The 21,968-nt window shown below is 45.9% G+C and overlaps 1 protein-coding gene across 2 annotated transcripts; it reads right to left on the reverse strand.

Moving 5' to 3' along the window:
- Positions 1-705: 705 nt before the first annotated feature.
- Positions 706-21,293, reverse strand: TSPAN33 (tetraspanin 33). Of its 2 annotated transcripts, none has more exons than XM_037837436.1 (8): positions 21,053-21,293; positions 7,642-7,699; positions 6,860-6,984; positions 6,453-6,527; positions 5,154-5,249; positions 2,540-2,668; positions 2,015-2,176; positions 706-1,774 (listed from the first exon to the last, which is right to left on the reverse strand). In XM_037837436.1, the coding sequence occupies exons 1-8, from the start codon at positions 21,152-21,154 to the stop codon at positions 1,673-1,675; spliced, it is 849 nt and encodes a 282-aa protein (XP_037693364.1). In that variant the 5' UTR covers positions 21,155-21,293; the 3' UTR covers positions 706-1,672. The 2 variants fall into 2 exon arrangements, with proteins under 2 accessions (XP_037693364.1, XP_037693363.1); XM_037837435.1 differs by having other exon boundaries at positions 6,860-6,987.
- Between the last annotated feature and the right edge of the window lie 675 nt (positions 21,294-21,968).

The following is a 21,968-nucleotide window of genomic DNA, read 5'->3' on the forward strand; positions in this document are numbered from 1 at the left end:
CCCTGACAGCAAGGGGAGACGAGGAGACTTCGGGGACAGTCACCAGGGCAGCGAGGCCACCCAGGCCCCGCGCCCACTCCAGCAGCCCAGCCCCAGGCTCCTCGCAGGAGCAAGGCGGAGCTGCCAACCCTGCCGCCGCGGGGGCGGGGGACCACCCACGGAGCTGGGCGGGCCCCGCCCCGAGCCCCGCCCCCGGCGCCTCCGGCCCCGCCCCGCTCCCCGCCCACGCACACTCCTCCGGAAGCGAGGAAGCGCCGCGCTCAACTCGAAGGGTTTTCTTTGCTTTCCTAATGCAAGACGGGCTGCGGTACCCACTCCTTCAGGTAGAGATGGAGGAGGGTCAAGAGGGCCCAGACTAGGGGTGAAGAGGCGGCTTTCTCCTTCCTCGTTCCCTCCTCCTCCCCATTCCCCACCCCAAACCTAAGTTTTGGGTAGCAAAATCCATTTTAATACGAAACTTTTTTTTTTTTTTTTTGCGATTAACATCAGTTTTGGGGATAAAATCGACCTGATTTAGATCGGAGAGGGCCGGATTGTGGGGGGTGGGGTGGGGGATGCACCTGGTTACCAGAGAGGTGGGAAGTGTGGAGAGATGCTGTGGCGCACAGGGGAATCTCCAGTCCCCGCCTGGAGGGAGGACCCACGACTGGGCCTTTCCACCCCTCCCCTTCCAGTTGTCAGAATGGAAAATTCGTGGAGTCCAGCTTAGCCCAGATCAACAAACTTTTATTGCCGCTTCTGGCTCCCCCAGCCCCAGCAAGATTCTTGCTTCTTACAGAGTAGAAATACTGAGCTCTGGCGCAGGGTGATGTGTGCGTGTGTGTACCTCTCTTCCTCTGCATATGCCAAGGTTAGAGAAAACCCCACTTGGTAGAGAAGGAGAGCCAGACGGGAGGAATTCAAGAGTATGTATGGCTCAGTCCCACTCCTGCTGGCTGCAGAGTATACAGACCATGGTTCCAAACTTTTTTCAGAAAGGGGGGTGGGGAGATGAATTTGGCTGCTGTTGTACCCCTTGCCCTGGCTGCCATGTTTCCATGGAAATCTGGGAGGGGCAGGATGTAGCTCCCTGTGACTAGGGGGTGGGGGGTATGGCAAAGCAGCATTTGGTAAACATATCCCCTTCCACTCCTACCAGCACATACTACTGTTCCCAGCAGACACACAAGCTTACTGCCCTCTCCACTCCCTTTCCTTCTGGAGTTGGTAGTGAGCCAACTGGACTCCAGGCAAGGGCTGCTGGTGTCTACTCTCCACAGCCAGGTCTGGCTGACAACAGTTGGAATCAGAGAATGTCCTCCCATCTCAGTAGCAGCCCTAATAGAGCTGTCAGTTGCAGTGCCTCGGTGAGAAAGAAGCAGTTAGTACTCCCATAATTCTCTGTGCAGCTGCTGTTTCCCAAACACCTCTGCCCAAACAAAACTTAGAAAAACATAAACCCAAATGCTTAAGGTTAGAAAAAAAATAACTCTAGGATAGGGGAGAGGGACATATCCTGAGACTTGCCACCTCAAGTGGACCCTGCCTTCTGCCCATCTTGAGTTTGCTTCTTCCCCCCTGAGGCTGTCACTGGGGGGCTGGAATCAGGATCTCCATTTGATGCTGAAAGCAGTACCCGCTGCTGTTGGTTGATGAGGCCTGACGCCATGGTGAGGAAGTGCACGATAGATTCTCAGTACCATGGGTCAGCCCGGTGCTGCTGGTTGTAGAGCTGTAGCTTGATCTGATCTTTGATCTGATTCACCAAGATCTGGGACAGCAGGATTCCCACGAGCTGGGAGAGGTGAGAAGGAATTGGGCCCTCAGTGATGCCATTTTCCCCCTGGCTCAACATTCCCAGCAGAGTCAGCACCAATCCTCCTGTCTGCCCAACCCCACTTTTCTTCTCTCTCCCATCCCCTTCCCCTCAGCAATGTCAGTACTTTGACACCCTAGCAAATCCCTGGGTGCCCTCCTGAAAACAAAGGAGTCTTTGCAGAGTTTGTGGGACCCACAGTCTTACAGTGTAAGTTACCTGGGGGATGGCCAAGCCCAGTGCCACACCGCCAAGTAAGAAGAGGTTGCTGTGTATCCAGTTGACCAGCTTGTCAATACAGCCATTGGTGTAGATGACTTTACTAGCTTCCAAGTAGTCGAGGGCCTGCATACCTTGGCCACACATGGTGTTTATCACTGCCTGGGGAGAGAGTTGAAAAGCCAAGTGGGACCTGCATCCCAATAACTTTTTGTTATTTCAGGCCCTAGCTGATGGGCTTCCCACCATTTCCACAGGATGCTGGGTTGGAAATTACTAAATGCACTCTTTTCTTCCTCTGAGAGGTCTGAATCCAGTTCTTCTTGCTTTAGATCTGCCCATTCCGAACCCCTTTGTGGGCTACAGGAGTTAAAGGTTAATAGAGCCTTCAGATTGGGGTTAAGAAAAACAAGTGAAGCTGTCCTACAAAACTGATCATTTAAGCTAGGGAATGGGGTTTCCACTAGCAGCTGCCCTAATCAGAAGGTAACTCAGATCACTTCCCAGGAGGAAATGGTTGCTCACCTGGTCAGGGGTGGGCAGGCAACAGGAGTAAGGCACAGAGCAGCGCTCACGGCTGGGGTTGTCATCCGAACAATTGAAGTACATGTTCAGGGACCAGTCCCTGTAGGAAATCCCTCCACAGCAGCTGAACTGCAAAAAAGCCCACCCACAGATGTTGAGAAATCACCTGCCCCTTACACGGAGGTGACCAGAGGAATTCTCAGAGCTGCCAAAAGTCTATGTCAAGCTTCTACTTATAACTTCAGGTTGTGTTTAAATACCAACCTTGAACCTTGATCTCAACCTTCTCAGTTGCCTTCAGCTGAAGAAATCTCTTCTTAATGGCCATTATTTTTCACATTTTGTTGACCTTACTGCAGGGCTTGATATTACAAATTGTATAGCATTTAGGTTTTTTGTTTGTTTGTTTGTTTTTTATTTCACAAGAGCAACCTCAAGATAGAGGGCTTATTACATAGGGGGTTCCTAATTTCACATAGCATATATTCTGTTCCAGGTATACAATCAGTATGTCACATTATCTTTACTTAGTTGTACAATCATCACTCTCAATTTTAAACAATTATCATTTATGCACAAAATTATGCATTTTGTTTTACACATCCAATTATAACTCCCTGGAAAGCAGGTTCTGGTTCTGCAGTCCAGCCCAGCACAGAGCCTGCAAAAGGAGGTGCTCAAAAATACTGGCTCATGCCATGAGCCAAGGAGGGCCAGGATTCACCAGAAGTTGGAGGAAGCAAAGCAGGATTCTACCCCTGGAGTCTTCAGGGGGAGCATGGCCCTGAAGACACCTGAATTCCAGACTTCTGGCCTCCAGAACTGCAAGCCCAGGGATGTGAGCTGATTTCAGCTCCTGATCAAGACCACACTGGCTTTACCAAGTGCCTTCAGGAACCCTAAAAGAAGATTGAAGAAAAAGACCTACAGGTTGATAAGATTGATGCTGGGAAGACTTGCTGGACGTTTTGACCAGATTGTGGCACCTGTGAGCACCCTGTTTCAAGTGACTGGTACCACTCCTTACCAATTATAATAATTCTAGAGAAATCTCTCATCTACCTGCTCCAACCGGGGAAGCACAGCCTGCAGGTAAATACTGGGATGGAAGGTGATTGGTGGGGCCTTATTCCTGTTGGGCAGCCTTGCAATCATGTTACCTCAACAGGCCTACAGTGGACTCACAAACCAGGTGCTTGGTCTTGGAACACTGGTCAGTACTTCTAATACCTACGATGGACCTGGGGTAGTGACCGTGGAACCAACCAGCCATTCCTCTGGACCGTGGCCACCAAAGACTAATCTATCGACCTGCATCCATAGGTGTGCCTCCATGTTACTTCAATGCTAATGATTGATTGCTCAATAAAAACAATTCATCTGGGTTTACCACAATCTACACTTTCCTGGGAAGCCCACTACTTTTAAAGACATTAATGCTTACATAATCCAGGTCACATTATAAATGACAGATCTGAATTTTTCAGTAAGAGGCAAAACCATTATTTGTTAGGAAAGAAAATAAGCTCTATTGCTTTCAATTGGAAACCAATATGAATCATTCCATTATAAAATTCAATACTGATTGTTCTCTTAAAAAAAAAAATACTGGCTGAACTCAAATTTCCTACTGTTCATTATTTTTCTCTTCATCTAATCACTTGTGGATATTTCCCCCTGCTTCCATTTGCTAGATAGTCATTTTTAAATCCTTCTTCAGATGTGTTTGCCTTCATATTTCACCCACCCTGTTAACAATTGCCACAGAGCCTCCTCCTAACACACTGTGCAGCTCATCCTCTAATCTGTGGGCTTCTTGGAAAGATTGGTTTCTGTTGCCTGATATCCCCCTGATGCTTCCAGTGCTTGGTGTGGAAATCAAGAGAATCTTTCTCTCTGTCATAGTATTGCCCAAATCTTTTTCCAGGGTGGTAGCAGAATCAGTGTGGAGAACCAGTGTCCAGTTAGGTTAGTCTCAGGATTGTGTTCTACAAAGATTTAGATTGTGCTTCCCTTCAAAATAAATCTAATTTGAACTACAAAAAAAAAAAAAAAAAAAAACTGGCTGAAATAATTAAAGGATTAGTACTGAAAACCTTTATCTTAAGATAGAGAAAACACAGGAGAGGAATCTTCAATACTGAGGGCCCATAATTACCCTATGAAAGCAAACAGTCCATGATCCCAAAGTCAAGTACCTGTTGCACCTGGAGAAGGGGAACTCAGCACTGGTCTCAAAAGCACTTTCATTTAAAATTTAACTTTTGAATAGGTAATATACAAAAATCTCCCCAGTTTCTCATCCTCCTATAGGTAACCACTGTTACTGTGTTTTTATGTATGCTTCCAGATTCCTTTCACAAATGTAAATCTATATTCTTTACTCTCTCTTTTTATACAAATATTCAATTACTATATATTCTTCTGGGCCCTTAAAAGTATTTTTAAAGCACACTGCTGTGTATGGATTTTAGCCAAACCCCTTCCCAGAATCCATTACGTGGCAGGTAATAAAGAGGCCTAACGCCTGGAAGAGGAGGCATCTCTTGGGATGGATAACCTTCACTCACAGCCTCTCCAAACACTAGCTAATCCCACCACCCTCAGTCCATACCTTCTTCTGGCCAAAGTCAATGAGGTTCTGCAGATCCAAGTCATCTCGGTAGTGAACGATGGCATTATTGATGATCTCACTCACCTTACCCCGAGCCTGGCAGAGACAGGGAGAAAATCAGGACACAGGACAAATCCCTAACTTGCTCCTCTTTGTAGAAATGTCAGTAGAAGGTGACCGTCCTTCTTCATTTGAGTCAGCTTTGAAGTCAGAACCCAGTCCTAGCAATGGCGCGATGGCTAGGTCCAAAGCCCAGCCACTCCCTGGGCCCTCAGGTGCCCCAGGGTGGGGGGTGGGGGCGGTAAGATAGCAGCTGGACCTGTTGTCACTGCTTCCCGGAGAGTGAGAGCGGCAGCTCGGGGGGCCAGCTGTTCAACTAGTCAGAGGGGAGGAAGGAGCTACCTTTGAGGGATGGATAGAGGAGGAAATAGGGTGCCACATTTCAAGATAATTCAACATTTATCCATCTCTGAATACTATTACCACAAAATACTTGTTGATTGATACAAAGTGAAGAAACTTATTTTGTTGTGTTTTTTTTTAGCAGAAAGAGGCTTACTGAGCACTGACCTCTAGTGGACAAAAGAGAATTGTATCTCTTTAGACTCAGTTTCCGTTAAAAACCTATCATTTTAGGTTTTTACTTAGAAGGACTAAGATATTCTTAATTAATTTAGTGTCTCTCAATTTTAGAGTTTTCTACAATGCTCCCTTCTCTCCTACTCTACTGTTTTACTCAATGTTTCCTATTCTTAGTCCTATACTCTGCCCTGGGCAATCATTTGTCCTTTGGGAAAGGAATTCTGGTTCTTAAAGGATTGTCACTGAATGGCAGACCACTTCCAAGTATAGTAAGCACTGTCAAAATTGTTTCCTTTTCCTCTTCCTTCTCTCAGTTTACTACAACAAACATTAAAGGAAGGAAGGAAGGAAGGAAGGAAGGAAGGAAGGAAGGAAGGAAGGAAGGAAGCTTTTCCAATTGTCTGTGGGCCTCTCCGTAGTTGAGTTTCACTTAGTCATTCACCATTAATGTTCTCAGATTTTAACTGCATGTTCTTCGAGTTTACTTCCCTGTTGGTCTCTCAGACTGTCAGAGGAAATCCCCATACAATCGTGAAATCCTCTTTAAATATGGTGACTTTAAGGACCATGCATTCATCCCTAAGGAGAACCTTTCAAAGAGTGATGTTCCTCAGGGGAAGGTGGCTGGGGTTAATTCAGCAGGCTAACCCTGGGCAGGAACCTCCCCTTCCTCTCTCTGGTTCACACCTGAGGAGGCCTTTTGGCTCCTAGCATTACCTTGTCTGAGAAGACAAAGCCCAGAATCCCAGCAGCCAGTTGTAGCAGGAACACCACGGTGAGGCAGAAGGAGAACTGTGCGGAGGAGGCAGGAACAGGGGAAATCTGTTATCACTCTGGGTAGCACCCCCTCCCAGGGCCATGAGGGCCATGGCTTTCCCAGATGCCCCACACAAGGGAAAGGCTGCTGCCTCTGGGGCCCTGTCTGGGGGGTGGCTGCCCTGCACCGAGGTCCCCTAGAGCTGAGATCTGCAGTGAGGAGGGGACAGCACAGGCCTCGGGTGTGGGGTGGGACATAGGAAACTGAAAGATTGTAGGAACTGCATAAGGATGCTGAGAGGCATGTGGAGGAGGGCTGTGATGGAGGATGGAGCCAGGGTCTTTCTGTGGGGCCCTTGACCGCTCACCGTCTGCAGGAGGCAGATGTTCTCACGGAGGGAGCCAATGCAGCCACAGAAGGTGAGCAGGAACATGAGGACGCCCACCACAATCAGCAGGATGGCAGGGTCCACCGCCAGACAGGCCAAGGCTGCTTCTGGGGGAAGGGACCGTCCCTCAGACTGAGCCTGGTGCCAACCGAGAGGTCACCCAGGGATGGGATGGGGGTCATGCCCAAGAACAGTTCTCCTTTCCCTGGTGGGGAAGCCTCTGGTATGGCTGGGTGAAGGCCACAGGGAGGCAGTACCCCTCCCACGGGGAGAACCAAAAGAGCCCAGAATAGTTTGTGGCATTTAAATTGAGGAACTAACAACGTAAAATTCTCTATTACTTCAGCCTTAAAAAAGGAGGGGCCAATTTCGGTCTGGAAAAGAATCAGAATGGCATTAGGCTCGCCAGCTCTGTGGATTCCATTTCCTGGAGACTTCATGTAGCAGAACAGGAATGGAGGTTGAGTTCCTCCAGGGCAGAGCTAGGAAGGGGCTGAAGTCTTTGATCACTCTTGGCTCTCAGAGGCCTACCTTCTTCCCTAGACACCTCCTGAGCCCAACATGTAGGCATATCTTGGAAGATCCGTGGAGACTGAGGGAAACCCAAATGAATGGGCATGGGTGGCTTGGCACCTCCTAGTAGGCCACTCAGATTGCCTAGAGGGTCTATCCTCTTTGGCCCCGCAGCTTATGCAGGAAGGAGGGCGAGGGGGTGGGGCATGAGAAGAGTCCCGGGAGGCTGAAGGAGACGGTTCACTCACCTGCATGCTTCATCAGCCGAGCATAGACCCCCACAGCCACCATCACCATGGAAATCACCTGCGGAGACAGGGAAAGCACCAGATCCTGAGATTTTTGGAAACCAGAGAGCTCTGAGAGCCTAGTGTAACCTTAAAGAAGAGTAGTAAAAGAATGACTTTTCCAAGGCCCAGAGATGAGAATCTTTCTCCTTCCCAGGCATACTAATAATAGTATGTGTTAGGGCTTTGCCAACTAAGAATTGCTTTTATGAACCTTATCTCATTTGACCCTCACCACAAAATTATCTTGTGAGGCAGATATTATCCCCATTTTACAGATGAGAAAATTAAGGCAATACAAGGTTAATTCAGAACAACGGTTGAGAACACAGGCCTTGAAGTGAGGTCAGACTGTGCTACATGACCAGGACAAGTTTCTGAACCTCAGTTTCTATATATATCTGAAGAAAGGAATTAAGAAAAACACAGGGAAAAAAAAAAAAACAACAATACCCTACATCTGATAAGATTACTTGAGAATAAAATAAAATAAAACCTAGAAAGCATTTAGTACACTGCTTGACAATAAATATTATCTATTGACAATAATTAACTTGCCCAGGGTGACATAGAAACTCTGAGAAGTTCTGAATTCTAATCCATTTACATCAAAGAGCAGGTCTTAAGGCTAAAGCAGGTCTGAGGAGACTGTACATTCCAGGCTCTAACCCTCTTGGAAGTCAATATGGTGTCAAGTACAAAAGTGAAAGTATACAATGTGAAAGAATATATGAGTGTGTGTGTGTTTGAGTGTAAAATGCTGGAACTGCCTTGGCAAAGGAAACTTTATAAACCCCAATTCCTGGGTGGAGGAATAGAGGAGTTTAGACCTTTTAAACTTCCTGGCTTCTCCCTGAGAGAACAAACCCATCAGAGACTTACAGGAGTCCCCACAGGAGCCTTTTGTGCCCTCCACCCACCCCCGGCCCCTGGCCCCCAGGAGTGTAGGGCAGTCTCAGTGTGTGCCTCCCTCACTACCCTTTCTTTGTGCTCAGTCCCCAGGCTGGTGCCTAAGCAACAGTTGGCTATCGCCATGGCAATAGCTGGGGCCAAGCTCTGGCTGGAGGAGTTCTCAGCAGCAGGGACTCCACCAGCTCAGTGGGGAAGGACATGGCTAGCTAGACTCTACTGTCCAACAGAACAGAAACCAGCGAGAAGAGCCACCTTGGGGCTTTGGTGGGAGAAGGCAGCTGGGCCCCTATACCAAGCAATACGGTCAGACTTGTCCCTTAGTCAAAAGATCTTTTTCCTTGTGAGTCCCCTTTATAAAGATCCTTTTCCATCTGGCAGGCAGAGAAGGGACATTCAGAAGTAAATGGGAAAACTTTACCTAAAACCACTTCTTTCAGGACCCTTCTCTGCTGTAAATACAGACCCTCTCCTCACTTCCGATCATTTGACCCACTTCTCTCTCAGGGCCAGATGTGTTATCTGCCTGCCTTCTCACTCTTTTCTAGGAGAGTAGAAGCTGCTTGCAGAGCTGTGTGTAGGACAGGAGGTGCCAGCTGGCTTCTTGTCCCACAGCTGTTCAGGGAGCACAGGGGAGGAGGCAGGGAAACCACACGACTGAGATCCCAGTCATCCCCTAGGCCTGAAGGCAAAACCCTCGACCTGAGTGACAGAGAGCCTCAGCCTGCCCTTTCAAACTCCCCAGGGCCAATTATGGTTGTGAAGCTCATTTTACTGAATCATTTAAAACTATGTATCTGCTTGTTATTTCTGTTGCAGGCTCCTCCCTGTTTTTTCACATGTTACATTTTAACCAGGGTGTATTACTTTCCACAAAGACGTCTGTGATTAAATTCTACCACCACTAAAACAAGACAAGGAAAAGTAAAGAGATACCACAACTCATGGGGTAATGTAATTCCTTCTGTGGGCCATAGTTACAGCAGTTGCTCTGTCTCTATATATCGTAAGTAGAATAATTCCCCCCCCAAAGATATCCACATCCTAATGCCCAGAACCTGTGACTACATTCCCTTACATGGCAAAAGGGACTTTGAAGATGTGATTAAGTCAAGGATTTTGAGATGGGAAATTCTCCTGAGTTATCCCGGTGAGCCCAATGTAATCACAAGGATCCTTATAAAGGGAGGAGGGAGGGTCAGAGAAGGTGACGTGACCATGGAAGCAGAGATCAGAGTAATGTGCAGCCACAAGCCAAGGAATGCAGGTGGCCTCCGGAAGGTAGAAGAGGCAAGGAAATGGATTCTCCCCTAGAGCCTATGGGAAGGAATGCAGCACTGCCAACACTTTGATTTTAGCCCACTGAAACCCATTTTGGCTTTTTGACTTCTAGAACTGTAAGATAATGAACTTGTGTGTTTTTAATCCCCTGAATGTGGGGTAAATTTGTTATAGCAGCAATAGGAAACTAATATTCTTTCCAAATCCATTTCAGCAATTACTATGTACAAGGTACTCTGAGGAATGCAAAGATGAATGAGATATGGAACCTGCCCTTAAAGAGTTTCTAACCTGTGCAGGAGCATCTATAGTCTAAAGGAATTCTCAATCTTGGCTGCCATTAGAATCACCTGAGGTGGGAGGAGGTGAGGGCTTAAAAACTCCTAAAGCCTAGGCTGCACCTCAAACCAAGAATATCAGAATCTCTGACAGTGGAACCCAGGCAACAGATTTCTAATGCTGCCTCGGTAATTCCCGTGTGCAACCAAGTTTGAGAACCAGTGCAATCAGCCAAGGATCTAGAATAGCAGATGTAGCCTTCATTAAGATTAAGACTTTAATATTATCATTAATATTTAATATGATCATTATGATGTCTCCCCTGGAGCTCACTGGCTAACTCTGAATTTCTGAATTTCTGTTATTGATCTGCCTCTTTCTCTCGGAGTCACAGCTTGCCCTTTCACACTTCCATTCCTGCCCCCACCTCACACCCTGAACTCCTCAAAGCTACTGCCATTTCAAAGTTAGTGCTGCTATTGTTAAAAGCATAGCATTTTAGAGCTGAAGAGAACCTTAGAAATGTGCTTGGCCAGTCACCACTTTTTATGGATGATGAAATGGAGGCCAAAAACAGGGGGGATCATACTTGACCAAATGCACATGGTTACAAGGGCAAAATATAGACTGAACCCAATTTTTCAATCTTAGTCTGGTGCTCTTTCCGCTGTATCAGTTTTTGCTACAAAATCCTCATAACACCCCCACAATATCACCAATGACCTCCTTTCATGATGAGGATGAAGATAAAGATAGTTCTATTTTTAGGCTGGCTTTTCACATTCTGGCTAGAATGAAGCCTGGCTGGAAACTTTTAAAAGCTGGATATGGTTTTTAAAATAGCTGAGTCTAGCTTGTAGCAAAAAGCATGTTCCTGAAAAGCTGTCAATCAAATTATATAAAGTACTTGTAAGTACCAGTACCTTTATCCTTGTATAAGGTGGGTAATCACCTTGTAATGAAAAAGCTACGCTCCTTGGAGAAATGGCTGATTCAAGGGCAGGGGCAGGAAATATATAAGATGAGCCTGGAACATCTGGTAGTGCCAGAAAACAGGGAAATGCTCAAAACAAAAACAAAAACAAAAAATAACAACAAAACCCCCACATTGATGGAGGTATATGAAGGGGACAAAGGAGCCAACTAAAAGAGCTGCCAATGGCCAAAGCTGGGACAATTTGAGCATCAGAATAAAGAAGTATTCGATTGTTACCCAAAGTATAAAATTAATATCTGTGAGTACACACTGATACAAATAAATGATTGAATAAATACATAAATGAGGGAGAAGAGACAAATCTCCCATGCAGAAGAATTCCAAATAATTTGTTTAGATAACCTGCCCTCAAAGAGAGAGAGCATATCTCCCCATTCCTTACATGTGGGCTGTGCAGAGTGACTTCCTTCCAAAGAGTACAGTATAGAAAAAGGGAACAACACAAACAACAACAAAGGAGAGTAACTTTGCAGTGGAGAAACCTGACAAACACTACTTTAACTAGGTGATCAAGGTCAATGTCAACAGTAGTAAGTAACGTTGATAATAAGTACCCCTGATAGGATGTGAGGAAGATGGCACTTTAACTCTGGGGTTTTCCTCCCTAAAACCCATAGTCCCAGTCTAACTACAACAAAAACATCAAACAAAAGCCAAAAGAGGGACATCCTGCAAAATACCTGACAAGAACTCCTCAAAACTGTTAAGATAATCAAAAACAAGGCAAGTCTAACAAACCATCCCAGCCAAGAGGAACCCAGGAAGATATGACAACTAAACACAGTATATTCTGAGTGGGATCCTGAAACAGAAAAAGGCCATTAGATAAAAACTAAGGAAATCTGAATAAATTATGTACCTTAATGATAATGTACCAATATTGGTTCATTAATTGTAACAAATAAACCATATTAATACAAGATGTTAAAAATAGGGGAATCTTGGTGTGGGGTCTATGGAAACTGTACTAGCTTCTCAATTTTTCTGTAAATCTAAAACTGTTCCAGTAATTAAAATCTATTACAAAGATAGCCATCCACAATTTGTTAGTTATATAAATTCGCTTTTTTAAGTATTAGATTATCTTAAATAGGGATATACTTTTATGCAGTTTACAAACCATGATCATAGTAATTTCTCTCCATCACACTAAAGCTCAAGGCAATGGATCTTAAAACTGCTCAGGTGACAGAGCACCGGGAAATCACAGTGCTTTGTGGTGTACACTATACAATTTTGACAAATTCTTTGTTTTTAACTTTAAATATACTACTACTGCTATCTAATTTATAGTCCATATTTCACTTTCCCCAATTATCCCAATAATGTTCTTTATAATTGTTTTTTCTTTTTTCTGGTCCAGGATCCAATTAAGGAACATGCATTACATCATTTAGTAATTGTGTCTCCTTTAACCTGGAATAGTTTCCAAGCTTTTTTCTTTTCTCCATTTCTTTTTTCTTTTTTTGTTTTTGATCTTTCAGAACACTGATATTCTGTAAAATTAATTTTATTTTATTAGAGAAGTTGTAGGTTTACAGAAAAAATCACACAGAAAATACAGAGACTTGTATACACCCTTTCACACACATATTATTAGCACCATGCCTTAGTGTGGTACTTTGTTACAATCAATGAAACAATATTATTATAATTATACTATTAACTATAGCCCATAGTTTAAATTTGGGTTCATTGTGTTGTACAGTACTGTGTTTTCTTTTAATTTTTTATTCTAATATCATAAATACAACCTAACATTTCCCCTTTTAACCACAATTGAATACATAAAGCAGTGGTATTGATTACATTGTTGTGTTGTGCTACCATCACTACCATCCATTATCAAAATGTTTCCATCACCCAAACAGAAACTCTGCACCAATTAAGCACTAAATTAACATCCCCTACCCCCAATCTGACACCTGATAACCTGTATTCTAGTTTCTGACTCAATGAATTTGTTTATTCTAGTCATTTCATTTCAGTGAGATCATACAATATTTTTCCTTTTGTATCTGGCTTAATTCACTCAACATGATGTCTTCAAGGTTCATCCATGCGGTCACATGCATCAGAACTTCATCCCTTTTTATGGCTGAATAATATTCTATTGTATATATACACTGCATTTTGTTTATCGATTCATCTGTTGATGGACACTTGGGTTGCTTCTACCTTTTGACAATTGTGTATAATGCTGCTATAAACATCAGTGTGCAACTGTCTGTTTGAGTCCCTGCTTTCATTTCTTTTGAGGATAGACCTAGGATACCTAGAAGTGGGATTGCCAGATCATAGGATAATTCTACACTTAACTTTCTGAGGAAATGTCAAATTGTTTTCCACAGTGGCAGCACCATTTTACATTCCCACCGATAATGATTAAGTGTTCCTATTTCTCTGCATCTTCTCCAACACCTGTTATTTACCTTTTTTTTTTTTAAATAGTGAGTGTGAAATAGTATCTCATTGCATTTCCCTAATGGCTAATGATGTTGCGCATCTTTTTATGTGCCTTTTGGCCATTTGTATATCTTCTTTGGAGAAATATCTATTCAATCTTTTGCCCATTTTTAATTGGGCTGTTTGTCTTTTGTTGCTGAGCTGTAGGATTTCTTTATATATTCTAGGTATTAAACCCTTACTGGATATGTGGTTTCCAAATATTTGCTCCTGTTCTGTAGGTTTTGTTTTATTTTATTTTCATGATGAAGTCCTTTGATGCATAAAAGTTTTCAATTTTCATTTATCTATTTTTCTTTCATTGCTCATGCTTTTGGTATAAAGTCTAAGAAACCATTGCCTAACACAAAGTCCAGAGGTTCATGCCATCTGCAGATAAGGAAAGTTTTACTTCTTCCTTTCCAATATGGGTGCCTTTTATTTCTTTTTCTTGCCTAATTGCTCTGGCTAGAACTTCTATTACATTGTTGATTAACAGTGGTGACAGTGGGCATCCTTCTCTTGTTCCTGATCTTTGAGGGAAAGCTTTCACCTTTCACCAGTACTATAAAGTTAACTGTGAGACTTTCATATATGTCCTTTGTCAAGTTGAGGAAGTTTCCGTCTATTCCTAGTTTTCTAAGTGTTTTTATCAAGAAGGGGTGCTGGATTTGTCAATTGCGTTTTCTGTGTCAGTTGAGATGATAAAGAGTTTTTTCCTTCATTTTATTAATGTGGTGTAATACATAATTGATCATCTGCTGTTGAACCACCCTTGGTGATTCACTACCTGGGATAAATCCCATTTGATCGTGGTGTATAATTCTTTTAATGTGCTGTTGCATTCAGTGTGCCAGTATTATTGAGGATTTTTGCATCTATTTTCTTAACTATATAGTTGGAGTATTCCTCCTCTTCAATTCTTTGTAACAGTTTGAGCATTCTTCTTGTTATGTTTGGTTAAATTAACAGTGAAGCCATCAGATCCTGAGCTTTTCTTTGTTGGGAGGTTTTAAATTTCTGATTCAACTACTCGTTATTGGTCTGTTGAGATCTTCTATTTCTTCTTGAGTCAGTGTAGTTTGTCTGTTTCTAGAAATTGGTCCATTTCATCTAGGTTATCTAATTTGTTGGTGTTAACACTGGCATATTTTTGACACTGACACTTTTGATAAGTACAGGCCAGTTGTTTTGCAAAATGTCCCTTACTTTGGATTTGTCTGATTGTTTCCTCATGATTAGGTTCAGATTAAACATTTTTGGCAGGAATTTCACACAGGTAACGTTGTGTTCTCAATGCATTGTGTGAAGAAGCACAACATATTAATTTCTACCAGAAATGAGGAACAATTTTACTAAAAGATGATATGTCTTTGTATCTCATAAAACAATAATACAGGCTATACTCTGGATAAATTATTTCCTAGTTTCCTATAATATTTTCTGGCTACCTGTCTTGTGCCTTCTAGCAATTTCTGGCAGATAAGCAGCCACAGGTACTAATGTTCATGGAGAAAATAGAAAATGGAGAAAACTCTCTCCATTCTCATGACTTTCTTCTGCAAATTGGGAAAAAAACAGCCATTATTTGATATTTGTAAGAAAAACCCTTATTCCAGCCCCTAGGACACTACTTCAGGGAAGTTAGTGCTAAGAGAGGAAAGACTATAAGGCCCCAAGTTGAGGCTCAGAAAAAGGGTTCTTCTGGACCTAAAGCCCAAATGCCAATAATTACAGGTATCTAATGTTGTAACTCCCAGGGTCCATTTCCACTGGATTACACCTTTAGACCAAGGTGATGTGACAAGCTCTGAGAATGGACCTAGGGAAGGGCCTCAGGGACAAGTGAGGTCTCTGTTCCTATGATATATATGAAACGTCTACGTAAACTGTAAAATATAAAGGCATCATTAATTCTCATCTCCCTCTGTCTAACAAGAGAAATGTGAGCAAAGGGGGTTCAAGGCTGAAGGAAATAAGGTTGCCCTAACCTAGGGCCCATTTATTTATTTATCCATCCCCTTCTACTAGTTCCTCCCTTTCCTCCTCCCCAGAGGAGCACTCATCAGGAGAAGCACTCATCCTAGCTCTTCATGTCCATCCTCAACAGGGGATCTCTAGGAGCTATTTCCAACAATAGTAAGAGCCATCTTTCATGGTGTGCTAAGGGCCAGGCACTAAAAACTACACACACTACCTCATGTAATCCTGACCACAATCCCGAGAGGTGTGTTCCTGTCTCCATTTTACAGAACCAATGTTCAGAGAATTCAAGTAACTTTCCCAGGTCACCTAAAAGGGATTGGAACCTAGGTTCATGTGTCTCCAAAGCCTCATGATCTTAACCATTTTGCTGCCTCCCTATCTCTGCCTCATAGCAACCCCAGGACACTGCATTCACCTTGGAGTATTGTGTGAAATGGGCAAAAGAAGCTGCCTGGGGTTCTCTTGGGAGACCAGCTGGAAAAACCGGGTGGGGCTCAGGCAGGGGGAGGTAAGATAGCACAAGAAGATGACAGGGTGCCAGTAGGGCACAGAAAGTGGCTCAGAGAGAACTCTCTGGAACAGTGCCCTGAAAAGGGAAGACACAGTATCAGCACACAGAGCCTGCCAGCCTGAGCAGCCTCCAGGAGAAAGCCCTGGCCTTGTCTGTCTTCTACATTCTAAAGTCCAGTCTGCAAGAAGGGGGTGGGTGTGTCTCAGAGTCCACGCTTCTTCTTTGGGATCTCTTTCTCTCCTCTTTTGCAGGTGGTGGTGGTGGTAGACAGCTGAAGGTAGAGGGATTCCCTTTGTGGGAATAAAACCCCTGTTCCTATTCAGGGAGCAGTTGGGAGAGAAGAGGCTCTCCTTCTGGTTTCCCATAGTTTTTCAAATAAGCCCTTTCTACCTTTGTTTCTAGATGAATTCAAAGAAATCACAGCCTGTTGGACCTAAAACAGGGCCCTCTCTCTCATTGCCCAGGATCTGTACATGCTGTTCCTTCTGTAGTCACCCTGGCATCTTTGTTCCTGGGTTTCTGAGGTGGCAGCTATCCGAGTGAAACTGGCTCTCAGCTTCTCCCTACGGATTGGACAGCATTGTCTGACTGGAATGGAGGAAGCAATGGGGCTTATTTCCTCATGAGGGAATATCTTGAGCCAACCCTTCAGCTTCTTCCTCAGGCTTTGGCTGGTTTTGATCAAAGTTATAAATGGGGAAAAGACATTTAGGGGAAGGGAAGTCCATAAGAGCTCACAGTAGTGTAAACATTCCAACTCACAGCCCTGGAGTCACAGCCTCCCAAATAACCTGCTACCAGGACTCCCCCACCAAGACCTTACTTTTCCACTAGGTATATGACAAACAGATTTACTGGGGAGTCAGGAAGGCATGCACATAAGCTGAACAACAGAGAGTGTGGTTCTCCTCTTCATTTCGTATGTGTGTGTTTGTTTTGTTTTGTTTGTTTTATTTAGAAAAATCTGACTACTTCACTTATTGAAGCCTGCCTAGTGTGTGGGGAAGGGGGAAGATGGGCTCTTATCACCTAGCGTATTCAGAAGTGTGGTGGGTGGTGGGTGGCAGGAGGAGCCCCTGCCACACAGGAGGGCTTTCTGCCAGGCTTGATGCCATGTCGCTTCCTCATAGCTTCTGAGCCAGGGTACAAGAGATGGTGCTACAGGTGGTCCAGGGCAATTCCAAGTGCCTGGAGGACTCCAATACAGTGGTCCTTGATGGGAGGGTGGACTTCTGGAAAAAGATGCCTCATCAGTGGCCTGGATTGGCCTAGGGTAGACCTGGATGGTGGAGGATCAGTTCCCCAAACTATCCAACACAGTGCTGTGAATAGTAACTATGTGTGTCCCTGAGTGAGATGCTGACCAGGCCACAGGATCGATTGCAGAGGAGGACACAGTTGGATACCTGACCACCGAGAATGCACAAGGACTTGGGGTGTGCTGCACCTTGACAGACCAGTGTCCATGAGGGAGAGAGGAAAGACATGAAGCCTCTACCCCGTAGGGCCTGCTTTCTCAGTTGCCGTGCAATAAAAACATTCAGGAAGCAACTACTCTCTGACAAACAGAGCTGGGCACTGAGAATTCAGAAGTGAATAAGGCAGTCTCTACTCTCAGGAGTTAAGGGGTGTGTGACAAAGTATGGACCAGGTGCCATGGGAGCCCTGAGGAATGGCCACTGAGGAAACCTGGGCTGAGACACAGGGGCTGGAGGTCTGAGCTACTGGGCTCTGCCTGAATCAAAAGCCACCCCAGCTGCCTTCCTGAGTGGCCAAAAGGATCAGCAAGGAAGGAGGTGGCAGTTGTGGGCAGCACGGATAATGTTCCTGCCGTTGTATGCCAAGAGCTGATAGAGTGTGTGCTCCTCTGATGCTTTAGACTTCTGCACAGAGCTGTCTGATACAGAGAGGCAAGGGAAAGTCGGCTACTTCTTAACTGAAAGGCTTAAATACAACTTTGGGATCTTGGGGCAACTACTCCAGGCCATGGCATCCCAATGACCAGTAACCCAGTAACATGATTCTTGGAAGAAAATCAGAATTCCCAGGAGAAAGAGGAAGTGAGATTTGAAACATGAACAGGAGGAACTGGTCCTGGTTCCAAAGGAGTCACGGGTACAGCAGCTTTCTGAGTCAGACTCCAAATGCCCCAAGGGTCAAGACTGCTAGAGCAGAGGCAGAGATAGCCACTACTACCACCATCACCACCGCCACCACCACTACTGAGTATGAGCCCAAATGATGCTGGCTACCTTCCTAATGTGTCCTGGGCACAAACACAAACATCATCCAAACACAACTCCCCCCAACCCCAGCAGCTGGCCAGAACATGCACTCTGTCTGCAAAGGGAAACAGTCCCATTCATGGGTGCTTTCTAGGCAGAAGAGGGGAATTTGACTAGGATAGTGGAAACCTCCAAAAAGACAGTACAGTAACCAGTCCCTGAAGGAGGAACTGGAAAAAAAGATGACCCCTTGATCTGGAGAAGTGGCCCTTCATCTCCATCCAGCTGTACTTATGTGAAATGTAATAAACTCTGAGGTTCTAGGCCAGGGGGAGCAGTGATATTTAGTAACGCCTGAGAAGTATTTTCCCCTAGGAAGGTCAGTGTCCCAGGGATACCAGGACACAGAGAGATTCATCTTTAGATCTGGTCGCAGGTCTTGAAGAAAGAAAACAGTCCCCAAAGTGATTCATTCATCTTTAAATAGCTCACCAAGGAAGGAAGTTTTTCTCTTTTAGAGAAACATTAAGGACAGAGAGACAGATACACTGGCTTAGGGTCACACAGTAAGTTGGTGCCAGAAAGAAGCTGGTCCTCTTGTTCGTCAGTGAGCTATTTCTAGAGCCTCTGATTTTTTATGAGTCTAAAGTAGGGCCAAGAAGGGGCTCTACTCTAATTTGGGGTGCTGCCAGCTTGGCTAGCCAGGTCTTCTGACCTTGACTGAAGCATTTTTACCAAGGTAAATGGGTCTATGGAGCCAAACTCTCTGCTTGGCTGTGACCTTTCAAAGCCATTTGTCTGATGGGGGAGGCGGGGCATGCCCAAGGAAATGACCATGAACACAAGTGAAACAGATGCACCCAGTTGCTGTCACTGGGAAGCACAGACACGGTGAGGTGCCAAAAGAGAATGCAGTGTGTTAGTCGATGGAGGAAGTCAGAATGAGAACCTGAGGTCCCTAGGATGCTAGTGTTAGCTCTGAGTCCTCCAGGATGGCATGTCACTGGCCTGGCACACTCAGTGAGCGTGCAGGAGAGTTCCCTGGTACTTGCCCTTAGGCGGGACTTTCCCCTTGTCACATTCCCCGCCCCTGGCAGAGTGACAGCGAGGGATTTTTGTCTGTTCTTCCCTAACCTCCAGCTGTAGCAGAATAGAGACCACAGAAACTTGGGTTGACTGGTTAATACTGCCAACATCTCAGCTACAGCAGCAGCCATCTGGGCCAAGGACTTCCCCTACAGGCAGCAAGGTTTGGTAAAAAATTCACCAGACCAAGCCCGTTAACCAGCTGTTGGACCCTAGACAAAACATTTAATTAACATCTCTGTGCTTTAGGTTTCTCACCTATAAAATGTGGGTGCTGACCAAGGTACCTTCTAAAGTTCTTTCCAGTTCTAAAACTGAGAATTTCATGAGAGCCAAAATTTCATTCTTCCCAGAAGTCTAATGGCTGAGAGTGAGCTGTCATCACCACCCTCTGAGATTTCTCTCATTTGTCCCAACTGGCTAGCACTTATGTACTTTGTGTCTGTACTTTACACGGCGGCCCCTGTGAAACCTTTTCAGTAACTGCCTTAGATGTCAGTCTGCTCACTCTCCTAGGAAACATATTTTAGACTCATGATTCCTCCCTCTAAGAGCAGGCCTGAATGTTAGGTCTCAGGCAGAGGTGGGTAAGAATGGGCTCCCACAGCAGCAGCCTTGGTGTGCAAGGAGATGGAAGAGAAATGGGGGGTTAGGGGAGGGACATCCTTTTGTTTTCAAACCCCAAGGGACCCAGGAATCTAAAAATGAAAAAGGATTTCATGATCTGGTCTAGCCTCCAAATTCTCAGCTCCAGCTGAGTAGTCCTGCTATCCCTGATCATGCTAGACTTGATTTTACGGAGGAGGAAACTGAGACCTACAGAGGTGAACATATTTGCCCAGGCAGAAATAGGGATGAGAATTCCCATCTCCTGAGCCCCAGTCAATACTTGTTTCTACCTTTCCACCCTGAAGAAAAAGATTCTGAAAGGACTCCTAGCCTTCCAGCCCAGCACAGGGTCCTATTTAAAGAGCTGAAGACTGTCCGCCCCAAAGATGGAGTCTGGTCCTAAGAAATGTGGGGCAAAGTTGGGGGAAGTGCCAGGAAATACATCCACACCTGGGGCCCGGTCCTGTCTCTGCAGTCTTGGGGTGAGGGTGGGGGGGCAGTGAGAGGGGCTTGATAGGCCTGCAAAAGGGAGAGTTGAAGTCCCTTAACCCATTCTCTCCAAGGTATGTGGGGTGAGTGGTTTGGGTTGGTTTGTTTTTTTAACCACTTGCTCCCCCTCCTTTTTATTCCCAGCAGGGCCTTGCAGCCCCAAGCCAGAAAGTCCCCCAATCACAAATGTGCCAGTAGGTCTGCCCTGGGCCAACAGGAAAACCTGCTCCTCCCTCAAACCCACCTTTTTTTTGGCCTGACAAGGACCCTCATCCGATACCCAGAGAATACCCGTAGGTCTTCTGAATTCCCTTTCATACCCCACCCAACAAACCCTTCCAGACACTACCACTGTCGTGCTCCCTATTAATTTGGATTAATTATCCCAAAGTGTCATCAGCCCAGAAAACTAGACCGTGCCGCTCACCACCCTCGCCTTGAATCTGGCGTCTCCTGACGCCCCCTCCTCAGCCGCGGGCCGCCCACTCCATCCTTCCGGGGGCGAGGGGGAGGGATGCCCTACAGCCCAGGTGCCCCGTGACCCCCAAGACTCACCCAAAAGAGCATGTTGAAGAAGAAGAGCAGGTATTTCACCAGCGGGCTGACGAAAGAGAACTCCTCCCCGTAGGCGGCCGTCGCCCCGTGTCTCGGGGCCATGGTCCCGCCGCCGCCACCCCCGGGGGCCTACCTCCCAGCGGCGGCCGGCCCACCTGCACGCTTCGCGCCCGGGGACATGAGCCGCGCCACCGCGGGAGCCGGAGCTGGCCCGGGAGCTGCGCCGCGGCGGGAGGTGCCCGAGCCGCGCGCCTCGGAAAACAGCCGCGGGCCGGAGAACAGCCGCGGGCCGGAGAACGGCGCCGCCACTGGAGCGCCGCGGGCAGCGCGAGCGGCCGAGACTCCGCGGCGGCCGGAGGAGCGGCCCGGCCCGGCCGGCTCCCAGGAAACCGGGCCCGCCCCCGGCTGCCCATTGGCGCGGCTGCCGAGGCCTGACTTCTCATTGGCCGGTCGCTGATGTCACCGAGCGTCCAGCCATCCCTCCCCTCGGAGAGGCGGGGGAGACACCTGTTCTGTGAGGGGCAACTTGTTACAGGGTCAGCGATTGCGCCTCATCCCCCCCCCAGAAGAAAAGCATCCAGGCTGCAGCTGCTCAAGGGGAAAAGGGGGAGAAGAAGGAATGCACACTGCATCACACACCCACGGCCTCTACCCGGTCGCTGTGCCCATATGCAAACGCACATACATTAAAATCAACAAGTACGTTCGCCGTGTGTTTAGCAATGCGCCGAAAGCTGTGGGAATACAGAAGAGTAGAGACAATCCCCAGGGAGAAGCAGTGACATCTGAGAGACAAAACTAACACACACATACGAACACAGAATATGTAAGAGCAGACGCAATCTTGTTGAGGAACTATGTCTTTTAAATGCTTACTTCTAAAGCTCTGTAACTCGATAATGGAAATCTGGAAACG

This window comes from Choloepus didactylus, chromosome 5 (assembly GCF_015220235.1).
Source record: "Choloepus didactylus isolate mChoDid1 chromosome 5, mChoDid1.pri, whole genome shotgun sequence".
NCBI lineage: Eukaryota > Metazoa > Chordata > Mammalia > Pilosa > Megalonychidae > Choloepus > Choloepus didactylus.

Excerpts from the sequence above, each read along its gene's own strand:
- TSPAN33 (XM_037837435.1), bottom strand. The coding sequence starts at position 21,154 with ATGGCCCCGAGACACGGGGCGACGGCCGCCTACGGGGAGGAGTTCTCT. Across the intron at positions 7,700-21,052 it reads TCTTCAACATGCTCTTTTGG|GTGATTTCCATGGTGATGGT; the intron begins GTGAGTCTTGGG and ends CTGTCTCCGCAG. Across the intron at positions 5,250-6,452 it reads GCTTTGTCTTCTCAGACAAG|GCTCGGGGTAAGGTGAGTGA; the intron begins GTAATGCTAGGA and ends TGTCTCTGCCAG.